The sequence below is a fragment of the Pelophylax lessonae genome, assembly GCF_965119305.1.
Source record: "Pelophylax lessonae genome assembly, chromosome: 8".
In the NCBI taxonomy this organism is placed as follows: Eukaryota; Metazoa; Chordata; class Amphibia; order Anura; family Ranidae; genus Pelophylax; species Pelophylax lessonae.
Genome location: NC_138775.1, coordinates 5,131,815 through 5,147,470, shown reverse-complemented (window position 1 = coordinate 5,147,470; position 15,656 = coordinate 5,131,815). Strand labels below are relative to the sequence as shown.

The window sequence follows — 15,656 nt, the reverse complement described above, 5'->3', positions numbered from 1 at the left end:
GTCGCTGCCGGACGGTCTGGGTATCGCTACCGGACGGTCTGAGTATCGCTGCCGGAAGGTCTGGGCACCTCTGCTGGTTTCAGTGGCTAGTAGTTCATTATATGACATCTATTAGTTGCTGAGTGTGGATTAGCATAGTCTATGTTGGCTCCTCCCTAGCTAAGCTAATTATATGGCTGCTTACTGATTGCAGTGTATAGGCGGGGAATGTGATCAAACTATTCTCTGATCCTGACTGGTTTATATTCTGGGTGAATTTACAGTCAGTTCCAGTATTCACCTAAACCGGTGTCACCCCGATCCTGGGTGCAATCTTCACCTCTAATCCCACACTACAGGAAGCTGTATACTGATGCCCAAGCTGCAATAAAGTAACTCTTTATTACTGAATGTTGCTGATTTTTATGAGGCCTTTTCCCATCGGGAGAAGATTTCCTCTGCTGGATGTAATCTCATCCCTGTAATGAAGAAGTGGCACTGCCTAGAGCCCTGAAACGCGTAGCCCATGGTACAAATAAAACAAACACATTTTTTTTTATGGTTGCTGATTATTATGAAGCCCATCAGGAAGAGATTTCCTCTGCTGGAAGTAATCTCATCCCTGTAATGAAGAAGCTGCACTGCCTAGAACCCTGAAACGCGTAGCCCACGGTATAAATAAAATATAAAACTTTTTTTTTTTTTTGCTGATTTTTATGAGGCCTTTTCACATCTGTATTCTACATCGGGAGGAGATTTATTTCATCTCAGCAATGAGGAAGTGGCACCGCCTAGAACCAGGAAACGCGTTGCCCATGGTATCAATAAAATAAAATAAAAAACTTTTTTACTTTTTTTTTTTTTTTTTTACTGAATGTTGGTGATTATTATTATTATTATTTTCACATCTGTATTCCCCATTGGCAGGATATTTCCTCTGCTGGCTGGCTGTAATCTCATCCCTGTAATGAAGAAGCTGCACTGCCTAGAACCCTGAAACGCGTAGCCCACGGTATAACTAAAATATAATTTTTTTTTTGCTGATTTTTATGAGGCCTTTTCACATCTGTATTCCCCATCGGGAGGAGATTTATTTCATCTCAGCAATGAGGAAGTGGCACTGCCTAGAACCAGGAAACGCGTTGCCCATGGTATAAATAACATAAAATAAAAAACTTTTTTACTTTTTTTTTTTTTCACTGAATGTTGCTGATTATTATTATTATTTTCACCTCTGTATTCCCCATTGGCAGGATATTTCCTCTGCTGGCTGGCTTTAATCTCATCTCTTTAATGAAGAAGTGGCACTGCCTAGAGCCCTGAAACGCGTTGCCTACATCATAAATAGAGAAAAAATACATTTTTTACTGAATGTTGCTGATTTTTATGAGGCCTTTTCTCATCTGTATTCCCCATCGGGAGGAGGTTTCCTCTGCTGGAAGTAATCTCATCCTTCTAATGAAGAAGCTGTCCTGCCTAGAGCCCTGAAACGCGTTGCCCACGGTATAAATAAAGAAAAAAACACTTTTTTTTTTACTGAATGTTGCTGATTATTATGAGGCATTTTCACATCTGTATTCCCCATCGGGAGGAGATTTCCTCTGCTGGAAGTAATCTCATCCCTGTAATGAAGATGTGTGACACGTGTGCTTCCAGACTGGGAGAAGAGAGAATAAAGGAATTATTTTCTGTACAGATGATGAGTCACAGAACGTCTCTGACTATGTGGAGGACAGACAGAACCCTCCAGCAGGAAAGGGGGGATGAGCGGTGGCGATACGGCGAGTTCCAGAACCTCCGGATCCCCTTCCAATCATGAGCTGACCTCCCAGGAATTTGGCTACCGGCGGCTCCGGCACGCCGCGGCGTTATATAAGAGGACGTAACGCAGAACAGACCCAGCCCCCGCAGACTGCCAGAGACTCACCAGCTGGGGATCAGAGAGACGAGGAACGCACCGCGCACCGCCATGAAGACGCTGATTGTCCTGGCGCTGCTGGCGATGGCCGCCGCTGCCGCCGTCCTGACTCACCAAGGTCGGAAAATTTGAGGATCTCTCAGATTTTTTTTAAAACTTCCACAAAATTATAATCGCTGTTCAGGTTTGGAAACCCGCATTGCTGTGAATGGTTTATAGATACATTGTTGCTGTGAATGGTTTATAGATACTTTGTTGCTGCGAATGGTTTATGGATACATTGGTGCTGCGAATGGTTTATAGACACATTGTTGCTGTGAATGGTTTATGGATACTTTGTTGCTGCGAATGGTTTATGGATACATTGTTGCTGTGAATGGTTTATGGATACATTGTTGCTGTGAAGGGTTTATAGATACATTGTTGCTGTGAAGGGTTTATAGATACATTGTTGCTGTGAATGGTTTATGGATACATTGGTGCTGCGAATGGTTTATGGATACATTGGTGCTGCGAATGGTTTATGGATACATTGTTGCTGCGAATGGTTTTTGGATACATTGTTGCTGCGAATGGTTTATGGATACATTGTTGCTGCGAATGATTTATGGATACATAGTTGCTGCGAATGGTTTATGGATACATTGTTGCTGCGAATGGTTTTTGGATACATTGTTGCTGCGAATGGTTTATGGATACATTGTTGCTGCGAATGATTTATGGATACATTGTTGCTGCGAATGATTTATGGATACATTGTTGCTGTGAATGGTTTATGGATACATTGTTGCTGTGAAGGGTTTATAGATACATTGTTGCTGTGAATGGTTTATAGATACATTGTTGCTGTGAATGGTTTATGGATACATTGTTGCTGTGAATGCCCCCCCCCCCCCCCTCTGCATGGGTGAGACTGCAGGAAAGGTGAGACCTTTCATTTGCCGTCTGAAAGATAAAGTTAACCATTTGTCGCCCGCCCACAGTGAAATGAGGGCGGAGCAGAGCGGTGCGGCTCTCGTTGTGATGACGTCATATGACGGCGCCCCAGAACAGACACTCGGGGGCGCGCAGTGCTGCGATCACAGCCGCTCCGTGTTCCTAGTAAAGAGCCAATGACGCAGTTCTGTACCCATGTGATTAACTGTGACCAATCACAGCCGGTCACAGGTAAATGAGGAAGTGCGTTTATCGCTCTCCTAGCCTCACACTGTCAGAGCCAATCAGCGGCTTCTCCTTGAAGGGGAGTCCAAGACAGCTAATCACGGCACTGATAACAGTAAATCCAGAGCAGTGCCCATCAATGACACCAATTACTGCCCATCAGTGACCCCAATCAGTGCCCATTAGTGACACCAATCAGTGCCCATCAGTGACCCCAATCAGTGCCCATTAGTGACACCAATCAGTGCCCATCAGTGAACCCAATCAGTGCCCATCAGTGACACCAATCAGTGCCCATTAGTGACACCAATCAGTGCCCATCAGTGACCCCAATCAGTGCCCATCAGTGACACCAATCAGTGCCCATCAGTGACCCCAATCAGTGCCCATCAGTGACCCCAATTAGTGCCCATTAGTGACACCAATCAGTGCCCATCAGTGACCCCAATCAGTGCCCATCAGTGACCCCAATCAGTGCCCATCAGTGACACCAATCAGTGCCCATCAGTGACACCAATCAGTGCCCATCAGTGACCCCAAACAGTGCCCATTAGTGATGCCAGTCAGTGCCTGCTCATCTGTGCTGCCCATCAGTGCCCACCAGTGCTGCCAGTCAGTGCCCATCAGTGTGGCCCACCAGTGCCACCTATCAGTGCCCATCAGTGCCACCTATTAGTACCACCTCTCAGTGCCCATCAGTGCAGCCTATTAGTGTCTCCTCATCAGCACACATCAGTGAAGGAGAAAAATTACTTATTTACAAAATTTACTGACAGAAACTAAGAAAACTTTTTTTTTTCTTTCAATATTTTTGGTCCTTTTTTTTTTTGTTAGAAAAAAATAAAACCCCCAGCGGTGATTAAATACCACCAAAGGAAATCTCTATCTGTCATCTGGAGACAGCGTTGCATGACGGCGCAATTGTCATTCAAAGTGTGAGAGCGCTGAAAGCTGAAAATTGACCTGGGCAGGAAGGGGGATGGGAGTGCCCGGTATTGAAGAGCTTAAATCTGCTTCTGTTTTGCCCTCCCTGGTCCCTCCCCCCCCCCATCAACATATTAATGATATTATTAATTAAAACCTTTCCATTTTTAATACATCTCTTATTTTTAGTCCCTGTGATGTCATCACTGGGTCTCTGTGCTTCTCTATGCGATCCGGCTGGACACAGTTTCCTGTGTGTAGCTTATATTTTGCCTACCCTGGAAAATTAAGACTTTTTTTTTTTTTCTTTTACTGTCACTTGTGCAGTACAGCGTCATCATAGGACTGGTGTGGCAGTGAATAGGGACACCAACTGGTGACATTACGAAAAAAAAAAAAAAATACTTTATTTTTATTTTTTTATTTATTTTTATTTTTTTTGTTATTTTTTTTTTTTTTTGTTTTTAGGATTTTTTTAACACACTTTGACAAGAGCAATATAGGGTTACCATAGTAACATTGTACTACTCTGGGGGAGTGTTCAGGATTTATTTATTTTTTTCACGCATTGTTTGCATAGAGTGGTGAATTTCCTTGCTATATGCCGGGCTGCTGTTAGAAATTAGGGGGCCCCGTACAGCCTACCTGCTCCTGATCCCCGCCCCCTCATGTGCCCCTCTTTCACTGTGCCAATCCCCCTCCCCCAGCACTGCAGACTTCTCTGTCCTGTAAAAAAATAACACATTTAAAAAAAAAAAAAAAATGCTTTAAACGTAATTAATAATTTTCAAAAATTGTAAAATCCACTAATTTTAAACATTTTTAAAAAAAATATGGGATTAGTGGATGGTTTAGTCCAATAACAAATTGTCAAAAAAATGCTTAAAACGTAATTAATAATTTTCAAAAATTGTAAAATAAACAAATCTTAAACATTTTTTAAAAAAATTATGGGATTAGTGGATGGTTTAGCCCAATAACAAATTGTCAAAAAAATGCTTAAAACGTAATTAATAATTTTCAAAAATTGTAAAATAAACAAATCTTAAACATTTTTTAAAAAAATTATGGGATTAGTGGATGGTTTAGCCCAATAACAAATTGTCAAAAAAATGCTTAAAACGTAATTAATAATTTTCAAAAATTGTAAAATAAACAAATTTTAAACATTTTTTAAAAAAATATGGGATTGGTGGATGGTTTAGCCCAATAACAAATAGTCAAAAAAATGCTTAAAACGTAATTAATAATTTTCAAAAATTGTAAAATAAACAAATTTTAAACATTTTTAAAAAAAATATGGGATTGGTGGATGGTTTAGCCCAATAACAAATTGTCAAAAAAAATGCTTAAAACGTAATTAATAATTTTCAAAAATTGTAAAATAAACAAATTTTAAACATTTTTAAAAAAAATATGGGATTGGTGGATGGTTTAGCCCAATAACAAATTGTCAAAAAAATGCTTAAAACGTAATTAATAATTTTCAAAAATTGTAAAATAAACAAATTTTAAACATTTTTTTTAAAAATTATGGGATTAGTGGATGGTTTAGCCCAATAACAAATTGTCAAAAAAAATGCTTAAAACTTAATTAATAATTTTCAAAAATTGTAAAATAAACAAATTTTAAACATTTTTTTAAAAATTATGGGATTAGTGGATGGTTTAGCCCAATAACTAATTGTCAAAAAAAATGCTTAAAACGTAATTAATAATTTTCAAAAATTGTAAAATAAACAAATTTTAAACATTTTTAAAAAAAAATTATGGGATTAGTGGGTGGTTTAGCCCAATAACAAATTGTCAAAAAAAAAAATGCTTAAAACATAATTAATAATTGTCAACAATTGTAAAATAAACAAATTTTAAACATTTTAAAAAAACATATGGGATTAGTGGATGGTTTAGCCCGATAACAAAATATCTTTGATTTTTTTTTCTTGTTTGTCTATGTAAAACCAAATAAAAATTAATTGATTAAAAATTGTAAATAAACTAATTTTAAAATTTTTTTAAAAAAATGATGGGATTAGTGGATGGTTTAGCTACCCGTACGCTCTTGACACTTCTTCTGTACTATGCAAGGAAATTAATAATAGTTTCATGGAAAAAAACAAAAACCTCCAACAGTACATGGTTGGAAAGGAATTATAAATAGGACACGCCCACTTTATAAAACTACGTACATAAAAAGAGGCTCATTGGAAAAATGTAATGAGGTTCGGGGATGTTGGGTCAGTGGGGTATCTACACTATCAGAAGAATTAGGAAGTCCTTGAAGAGTAGTAGAGAGTGGGGGGGGGGGGGGGGGGTTATTGGCTGATATAGGCTGAAGGTATATAGTATATATTGTAATTTTGCAAAAATAACAATATTTTTCACATTTTTTTATATGAAATTCCCCCCCAAAAAAAAGTAAAAATCAAAATTTTTTAAAATTTTCGGCCAATTTGTTTTATGCTACATATGTTTGGTAAAAAAAATCGCAAAAAGCGTATTTTGATTGGTTTGCGCAAAAGTTATCGCGTTTACTAACAAAGGGAAAGATTTTTTGTCATTTTTGTTGTTTTTTTTTAACGCGTAATGGCGGCGATCTGCGATTTTTTTTGCGGTACTGCGACATTGGGGCGGACAGATCGGACCCTTGACTGACATTTGTGACACTTTTGGGGTTACCGGTGACATTACTACAGTAATCAGTGCTATAAATATGCACTGTTACTGTAAAAATACACTGGTAGTGAAGGGGTTAACTTTATTTGGGAGGGAGGGGCTGTGTGTGTCCCTAGGGGCGTGCTTTCTACTGTGATTGGCTGTGGCTTGAGCTGTAAGGACACTGATCAACGGATCTACATAGTAGATCCGTTTGATCTGTCTTTACAGCGAGGAGAATGACAGGCAGTTTGTTTACACAAGCCCCCCCGCCGATCGCCAAGTGAGTCACACGCGCGGGGGGGTCCGTGACCACGCGGGAGCGGGAGCGCGCCTCCGGGGGCGCGCGCTCGCTCCCTAGACCCTCACAAGCTAGTGACGTAGCCCTACGTCACTTTGCCTGTGAGGGGCTGACTGCCGACGTAGATAGTCGTTAGGCAGTCGGCAAGTGGTTAAAATGCAAATCAATTTATAACTTTTTTGAAATGTGTTTTTCTGGATATTTTTGTTGTTATTCCGTCTCTCACTGGTAAAATAAACCGACCAATAAAATTATAGACTGATCATTTCTTTGTCAGTAGGCAAACGTACAAAATCAGCAGGGGGTCACATACTTTTTCCCTCACTGTATATGGGCTCCATTCACACTTTCCACTTCTGTGTTCATTTCTTTATCCTCCTCCACAGAAAATAAAACTTCTTCTCTTTTTATGTTCCTTTAGGTCCCGCCCCTCAGAAATCAAGAAAAGTGATCGACGCTAAAGGTGAACCAATCACATCCTTCCTTTATAACGATTGTTCTGTCCTGAATTAACCACTTGCCGGCCGGCCATTTTCTGGCACTTTTTGTTTACAAGTTTATTATCAGTATTTTATGCTAGACAATTACTTATAACCTCCAAACATTATATATTATATATATATGTGTATTTTTTTTTTTTTTTTTTTTTAGAAGACTCTTGGGAATAAAATGTTGAACGTTGCAATTTTTTATGTCACACGGTATTTGCACAGCGGTTTTGCAAACGCAGTTTTTTGGGAAAAATACACTTTAATAAATTTAAAAAAAAAACAAAGATGATGTTACACCGAGTAAATAAGAACTTTTTCCTTACAACTTTAAATGTGTATATTGTGCTAAAAAAATATATTTAGAACACCCAAACATTATATACAGTATCTCACGAAAGTAAGTACACCCCTCATGAAATATATGTGTATTATTATTATTGATATAGTGGTTATAAGCTTTAAATACAGTATCTCACCCCTCACATTTCTGTAAATATTTTATTCTATCTTTTCATGTGACAACACTGAAGAAATGAGACTTTGCTACAATGTAAAGTAGTGAGTGTACAGCTTGTATAAAAGTGTAAATTTACTGTCCCCTCAAAATAACTCAACACACAGCCATTAATGTCTAAACCGCTGGCAACAAAAGTGAGTACACCCCTAAGTGACAATCTCCAAATTTGGCCCAAAGTGTTAATATTTTGTGTGGCCACCATTATTTTCCAGCACTGCCTTAACCCTCTTGGACATGGAGTTCACCAGAGCTTCACAGGTTGTCACTGGAGTCCTCTTCCCCTCCTCCATGATGACATCACAGAGCTGGTGGATGTTAGAGACCTTCCCCTCCTCCACCTTCCGATTGAGGATGCCCCACAGATGCTCAATAAGGTTTAGGTCTGGAGACATGCTTGGCCAGTCCATCACCTTTACCCTCAACTTCTTTAGCAAGGCAGTGGTGGTCTTGGAGGTGTTTGGGGTCGTTATGTTGGAATACTGCCCTGCCCCCCAGTCTCTGAAGGGAGGGGATCATGCTCTGCTTCAGTATGTCACAGTACATGTTGGCATTCATGGTTCCCTCAATGAACTGTAGCTCCCCAGTGCCGGCAGCACTCATACAGCCCCAGACCATGGCACTCCCACCACCATGCTTGACTGTAGGAAGACACACTTGTCTTTGTACTCCTCACCTGGTTGCCGCCACACACGCCTGACACCATCTGACACCAAATAAGTTTATCTTGGTCTCATCAGAGCACAGGAGATGGTTCCAGTAATCCATGTCCTTAGTCTGCTTGTCTTCAGCAAACTGTTTGTGGGCTTTCTTGTGCATCATCTATAGAAGAGGCTTCCTTCTGGACGACAGCCATGCAGACCGATTAGATGCAGTGTGCGGCGTATGGTCTGAGCACTGGAAGTCAGATCATGACATCGCTCCGGTCCTCCAAGGCCATAGAGGGGAATCAAACTGTGTTAAATCTTTGATCGCTTATGGAAGCAGCCGGCCGCACCGTTAAGAAACCAGGCACCTGCTAAAAAAGGAACGATACCCGGGTTATAATCTTCAGCCATCACCCCGGTAAACAACTTGCAAATCGCAATCTATATATACATATTACAGTCGGAGAGTGGAATCATTAACCACTTCTGAACCGTAAGATTTCCCCCCTTATTGACCAGGCCATTTATTGCGATTCGGCACTGCGTTACTTTAACTGACAATTGGACGGTCGTGTGACGCTGCACCCAAATAATTATTGATTAAAAATAATTGACGTCCTTTTTTTCCCCACAAACAGAGCTTTCTTTTGGCAGTATTTGATCATCTGTATGATTTCTATTTTTTGCACTATAAATTAAAAAAGGCCGACAATTGTTTAAAAAAAAAAATATATATATATATATATATATTTTTTTTTTTCACTTTATGCTATAAAACATCAAATAAAAAAAATATAAAAAATCAAATTTCTTCATCAGTTTAGGCCAATATGTAGTCTTCTATATTTTGGTGGTATTTGATCACCTGCGCAATTTATTTCTTTTTTGAGCTATAAACAAAAAAACGCCGGCAATTGTTTTAAAAAAAAAAAAAAAAAAATATATATATATATATATATTTTTTTTTCACTTTATGCTATAAAACATCCAATAAAAGAAAATAAAAAATCAAATTTCTTCATCAGTTTAGGCCAATATGTAGTCTGCTACATAATGGCGGTATTTGATCACCTGTGCGATTTATTTTTATTTTTTGCGCTATAAACAAAAAAACGCCGGCAATTGTTTAAAAAAAAAAAAAAATATATATATATATATATATATATATATATTTTTTTTTTTTTTTCACTTTATGCTATAAAACATCCAATAAAAGAAAATAAAAAATCAAATTTCTTCATCAGTTTAGGCCAATATGTAGTCTGCTACATAATGGCGGTATTTGATCACCTGTGCGATTTATTTTTATTTTTTGTGCTATAAACAAAAAAAAAAAAAAAAAAAAACGACAATTCTGAAAAAAAAAAAAACAATGTTTTTTTACTTTCTGCTATTTAACATTTTCAATAAAAAAAAAAAAAAAACAAAATCTAATTTTTTCATCCTTTTAGGCCAATTTATTTTCTGTTACATATTTTTAGTAAAAAAAAAGAAAAATCCCAATAAGCGTATTTTGATTGGTTTGCTCAAAAATTATCACGTCAACAAACTAGGGGAAAGATTTATGTCATTTTTATTTATTTATTTGTTTATTTTATTACTAGTAATTGCGGCGATCTTCGATTTTTAGCGCGACCGTGATAGATCGGACCCCTAACTGACATTTTTGACACTTTTTGAGGGACCAGTGACATTACTACAGTAATCAGTGCTAAAAATATGCACTGTCACTGTGATAATGACACGGGGACGATCAAAGGTTTAAATGTATGCCTCGGGGGTGTTTTCTAACTGTGAGGGGGAGGGGCTTATGGAATCAACACAGAGACCTGTGTCCCTAAATAGGAGGAGCTCTGTATTGATAGCTGAGAGAACAACGGTCGGCTGTGTTTACAACAGCAGACCGCCGTTCTTTTTTTTCAGGGAGCAATGGCGGGTGCCCGGCGGCAGTGGTGGCTACCAGCTCTGCGCCTCAGCTTCCCCGCTGGTGAATGGGCACGCGCGCCCTCAGGATCACTCCCGTGAACCATCACGCATGTACGGCGATTCACGGCAACCTGCCGCCGTATACAGGCGGTGGCTGCTCAGCAGGCGGTATTAAACCCAAAAGCGCACATTTCTTATATTGCGGCTTCCCAATTCTGCATTCTTTTCCGATTTCAGGCTTTCTTTCCGTCATTTTCAGCGGGTGATCCAGCCAGTAAGTCTGTTGTTTTTCAAACTAAAAAGCTCCTTATCAAACTAAAAAGCTCTCTTGCAGTTACAGAGATGAGACAAACCATTTACCACTGACAGGGGGTGCTTACAAAGATCAGCTCCATGTAAGACCTTTATCCCAAAAGGAAAAAACTTTAACTGTAACTGATTATAAAGTGTGAGCTGGAGATTGCTTTCAATTTGTTAGTGTATCTAAATCTGCTAGTCTGTCTAACACTCCCCTCCTCCCAGACTGACAATGCTGTTGTCTGCTGTGCCCCCTGTGCTCCTTCATCCAGAGTGAGGGGGGGGGGTCACTCTTATACAGGTGTGTTACTGGCCAGATCACCCAGAATAGTCCATAAAAAGAGAGGGATGCAGCTGCTGTATCTAATGATTGGTGAGCTGCAATATGTTACATTTCTGGATTATTATCGCTTCAATGTATCAATAAATCCGAGATCTCTGATCATTCTACTTCCTCTTCCAGAGGTGAGGATCCCGAGGAGCTCCGCCCACTCCCTCATCAAACGGCACCGGAGGGCCTATGACTATTATGAGAGGTAAGTCAACCATAGAGAGGACTCTGCTCCTTCCTCTGCTCTCCTATCCTGAAATACTCTGCACTGCTGGAGGACTCTGCTCCTTCCTCTACTCTCCCCACCTAAAATACTCTGCACTGCTGGAGGACTCAGCTCCTTCCTCTACTCTCCTCTCCTGAAATACTCTGCACTGCTGGAGGACTCTGCTCCTTCCTCTATAACTCTTCTCTCCTGAAATACTCTGCTCTGCTGGAGGACTCTGCTCCTTCCTCTATAACTCTCCTCCCCTGAAATACTCTGCACTGCTGGAGGACTCTGCTCCTTCCTCTATAACTCTCCTCTCCTGAAATACTCTGCACTGCTGGAGGACTCTGCTCCTTCCTCTCCTCAGCTCGCCTTTAAAAAGCTCCTGAGGTCCTTCTCAGGTGCTCCATTTGGACCCTCTTCCCTGGCTTGTATTGGGGAGTAAAGGAGTGTTGATGCAATGTGCAGATTAGTATATTCCGAATCGAAATTCGGACAAAATGTTTGTTATTCGGAGGTTCAGATGTATCCAAGCTTCTGAATTACAATAAGAATGAATTTAAATAAATCCAAAATAGTGGAACAAAATTTTGTCCAAAATTCAAATCGAATTTGTATCTCTTCTTATATTCTTCTATATATCTTGAATTTCGAAAAGAATAACATAGAATGAAACAGAATAGAACAGAGAAGAATTGAAAAGAAAATAATATACTGTAGCTGTCTTCTGAAACTCGAATGTCCTGATTGAATAGAAAAGAAATGAATATAAAATAAAGGAACAGAATAGAAAAAAATGTATGGATTAGAATAGAATTGAAAAAAAATAGAAAGAATTTATCCATCTTCCAAAATTTAAATTTTGGAAAGAATACAATAGGAGAAAACAAAATAGAACAGAATATGAAATGAAGTAATACAGTGAGTAGAATAGAAAATAAAAGAAAAGAATCGAGAAAAAATAGAAAGAATATAGCTGTCTTCGGAAATGTTAATTTAAAAAATGAATAGAACAAAATAAACAGAATAGAATAGTAAATAAAAGAAGAGAATACAATATATATTGATTAGAATAGAAAAAATAAATCAGAATTGAATAAAATGAAATAGAAAGAATATAGCTGCCTGCCAAAATTGGAATTTTTTAAAAAGAATAGAACAAAATAAAACAGAATAAAATAGTAAATAAAAGAATAAAATAGAATAGAAAATAAAATAATGGAATAGAAACATTATAGCCATCTTTAAAATTTCGAATTTCGTAAAGAATAGCATAGAATAAAACAGAATAGAACATAAAGAATAGAAAATAAAGGAATCTAATAGAATAGTAAGTAAAAGAATATAATAGAAAATAATAGAATAGAATATAAAGAATATAGCTGTCTTCTGAAATTCGATTTTCTGATAGAATAGGAAATAATTTAATATAAAATAAAGGAAAAGAATAGAATAGAAAAAAAAATAGATTAGAATAGAATTGAAAAAAAAATTGAATATATCAATCTTCTGAAATTTGAATTTTGAAAAGAATATAATAGGATAAAACAAAATAGAATAGAATATAAAATAAAGTAATAGAGTGAGTAGAATAGAAAATAAAAGAATAGAATAGAAAAAATGGAAAGAATATAGCTGTCTTCCGAAATTTGAATTTCAAAAACAATAGAACAAAATAAAACAGAATAAAATAGTAAATAAAATAATAAAATAGAAGAGAAAATAAAATAACAGACTAGAAACATTATAGCCATCTTTAAAAGTTTGAATTTCATAAAGAATAGCATGGAATAAAACAGAATAGAACAAAAAGAATAGAAAATAAAGGAATCTAATAGAATAGAAAATAAAAGAATATAATAGAAAAGAATAGAATAGTATATAGCTGTCTTCTGAAATTCGATTTTCTGATACAACAGAAAATTATTTAATATAAAATAAAGGAATAGAATTGAATAGAAATAAAGTTAAATTGATTAGAATAGAATTGAAAAAAAAATAGAATATATCCATCTTCCGAAATTTGAATTTCAAAAAGAATAAAACAAAATAAAACAGAATAAAATAGTAAATAAAATAATAAAATAGAAGAGAAAATAAAATAACGGACTAGAAACATTATAGCCATCTTTAAAAGTTTGAATTTCATAAAGAATAGCATGGAATAAAACAGAATAGAACAAAAAGAATAGAAAATAAAGGAATCTAATAGAATAGAAAGTAAAAGAATATATAAGAATAGAATAGAATAGAGCTGTCTTCTAAAATTCGGTTTTCTGATAGAATAGAAAAGAATTTAATATAAAATAAAGGAATAGAATTGAATAGAAAAAAGTTAAATAGATTAGAATAAGAATTCATAAAATTGAAAAAAAAAAAAATAGAAAGAATATATCCATCTTCCAAAATTTAAATTTTGAAAAGAATATAATAGGATAAAACAAAATAGAACAGAATATAAAATGAAGTAATAGAGTGAGTAGAATAGAAAATAAAAGAATAGAATAGAAAAAATGGAAAGAATATAGCTGTCTTCCGAAATTTGAATTTCAAAAAGAACAGAACAAAATAAAACAGAATAGAATAGAAACAAAAAGAATAGAATACAATATAATATAAAGGAATAGAATAGAAAAAAAAAGAAAATAGATTTGAATAGAATAAAATAGAATGAATATAGCTGTCTGTCGAAATTTGAATTTGAAAAAGAATAGAACAAAATAAAACAGAATAGAATAGTAAATAAAAGAAAGCAAAACAATACAATATAGAGGAATAGAATAGAAAAAAAAGAAAATAGATTTGAATAGAATAAAATAGAATGAATATAGCTGTCTGTCGAAATTTGAATTTGAAAAAGAATAGAACAAAATAAAACAGAATAGAATAGTAAATAAAAGAAAGCAAAACAATACAGTATAGAGGAATAGAATAGAAAAAAAAAGAAAATAGATTTGAATAGAATAAAATAGAATGAATATAGCTGTCTGTCGAAATTTGAATTTGAAAAAGAATAGAACAAAATAAAACAGAATAGAATAGTAAATAAAAGAAAGCAATACAATACAATATAAAGGAATAGAACAGGATAGAAAAAAATAAAATATATTTTAATAGAACAAAATAGAAAGAAATTAGCCATCTTCGAATTTTGAAAAGATTAAAATAGAACAAAACAGAATAGAAAAGAATAGAAAATAAAAGAAGAATAGAATAGAAAAAAATAAATTAGATTAAAATAAAATAGAATGGAAAACATAAAAAAATAGATTAGGTTAGAATAGAATAAAATAGAAAGAAAATAACTGTCTTTTCGAACATCAAATAGAATAGTACCGGATATTCTTTACAATGAATTTGGATTGATTCGATGTTTTTGATTCAAATCCATTGGAAAAATTAAAATCGAATCGAAAACTAAACTCAATGAATTTCTTTATGAATGCAAGAAAACAAAATTTGGAAGTTACGGATGGGAAAGGAAGGGAATGTTGGGGGTTGTGTAGATGTGTGGGAGGTTCCCGGCCTAATCATGTCCTCTCCTGAGCAGGTTCTATCCTCGTATAAAGTCCCCCATGGAGGTGAAGAAGGAGCAGTGTGAGAATTATCGGCCGTGTGATCAGTTCTCTGAGTGGGTCGGCTTCCACCAGGCCTACCAGACTTACTTCGGACGGGTGTGAGGAGCGGCGGTGATGAGGAGGTCCCCGCCCACTGCGCCAACACTAAGCCGCCTCCTTCTTCCTGGACTTCCAGCCGAGGCGGAGAGTTCGGCTTTCCCATTATCGGCTTTTATATTTCCAGCACAGCCGACATCTTCTAAGAATAAAATGTCTCTGCATAAGAAAGATAAATAAACCAGGTTTTTATCGCTGTCTAATAACGTTCTTTTCATGAATCTGCGCCTCGCTGCAGCGCGATCGGTCACTGGCGGTGTCCATGGAACGCATTGAATGGCTGATCGGTGTGCTGACAGTACCATGTGATCACTGTGACCCAAAGGGGCGGGGGAACAGTTTGGCCTGAGCAGGAATTTCAGGGCCGAACATTTCCCTGTTTGCCCGTTCCCCAAACCACTATACCAGTTCATACCAGTATAGATCCTAACACATTACCCAGTCCATACCAGTATAGATCCTAACACATTACCCAGTCCATACCAGTATAGATCCTAACACATTACCCAGTCCATACCAGTATAGATCCTAACACATTACCCAGTCCATACCAGTATAGATCCTAACACATTACTCAGTCCATACCAGTATAGATCCTAACACATTACCCAGTCCATACCAGTATAGATC

General features: G+C 36.6%; 1 protein-coding gene across 1 annotated transcript; it reads left to right on the top strand.

Annotated features, from left to right (window-relative positions):
* Positions 1 to 1,757: 1,757 nt before the first annotated feature.
* Positions 1,758 to 15,152, top strand: LOC309561062 (osteocalcin-like). Its single transcript, XM_082264786.1, has 4 exons — positions 1,758 to 2,015; positions 7,360 to 7,401; positions 11,277 to 11,349; positions 14,903 to 15,152. Exons 1-4 carry the CDS (start codon positions 1,949 to 1,951, stop codon positions 15,030 to 15,032), a joined length of 312 nt encoding a protein of 103 aa, XP_082120912.1. The 5' UTR covers positions 1,758 to 1,948; the 3' UTR covers positions 15,033 to 15,152.
* The last annotated feature ends 504 nt before the right edge of the window (positions 15,153 to 15,656 follow it).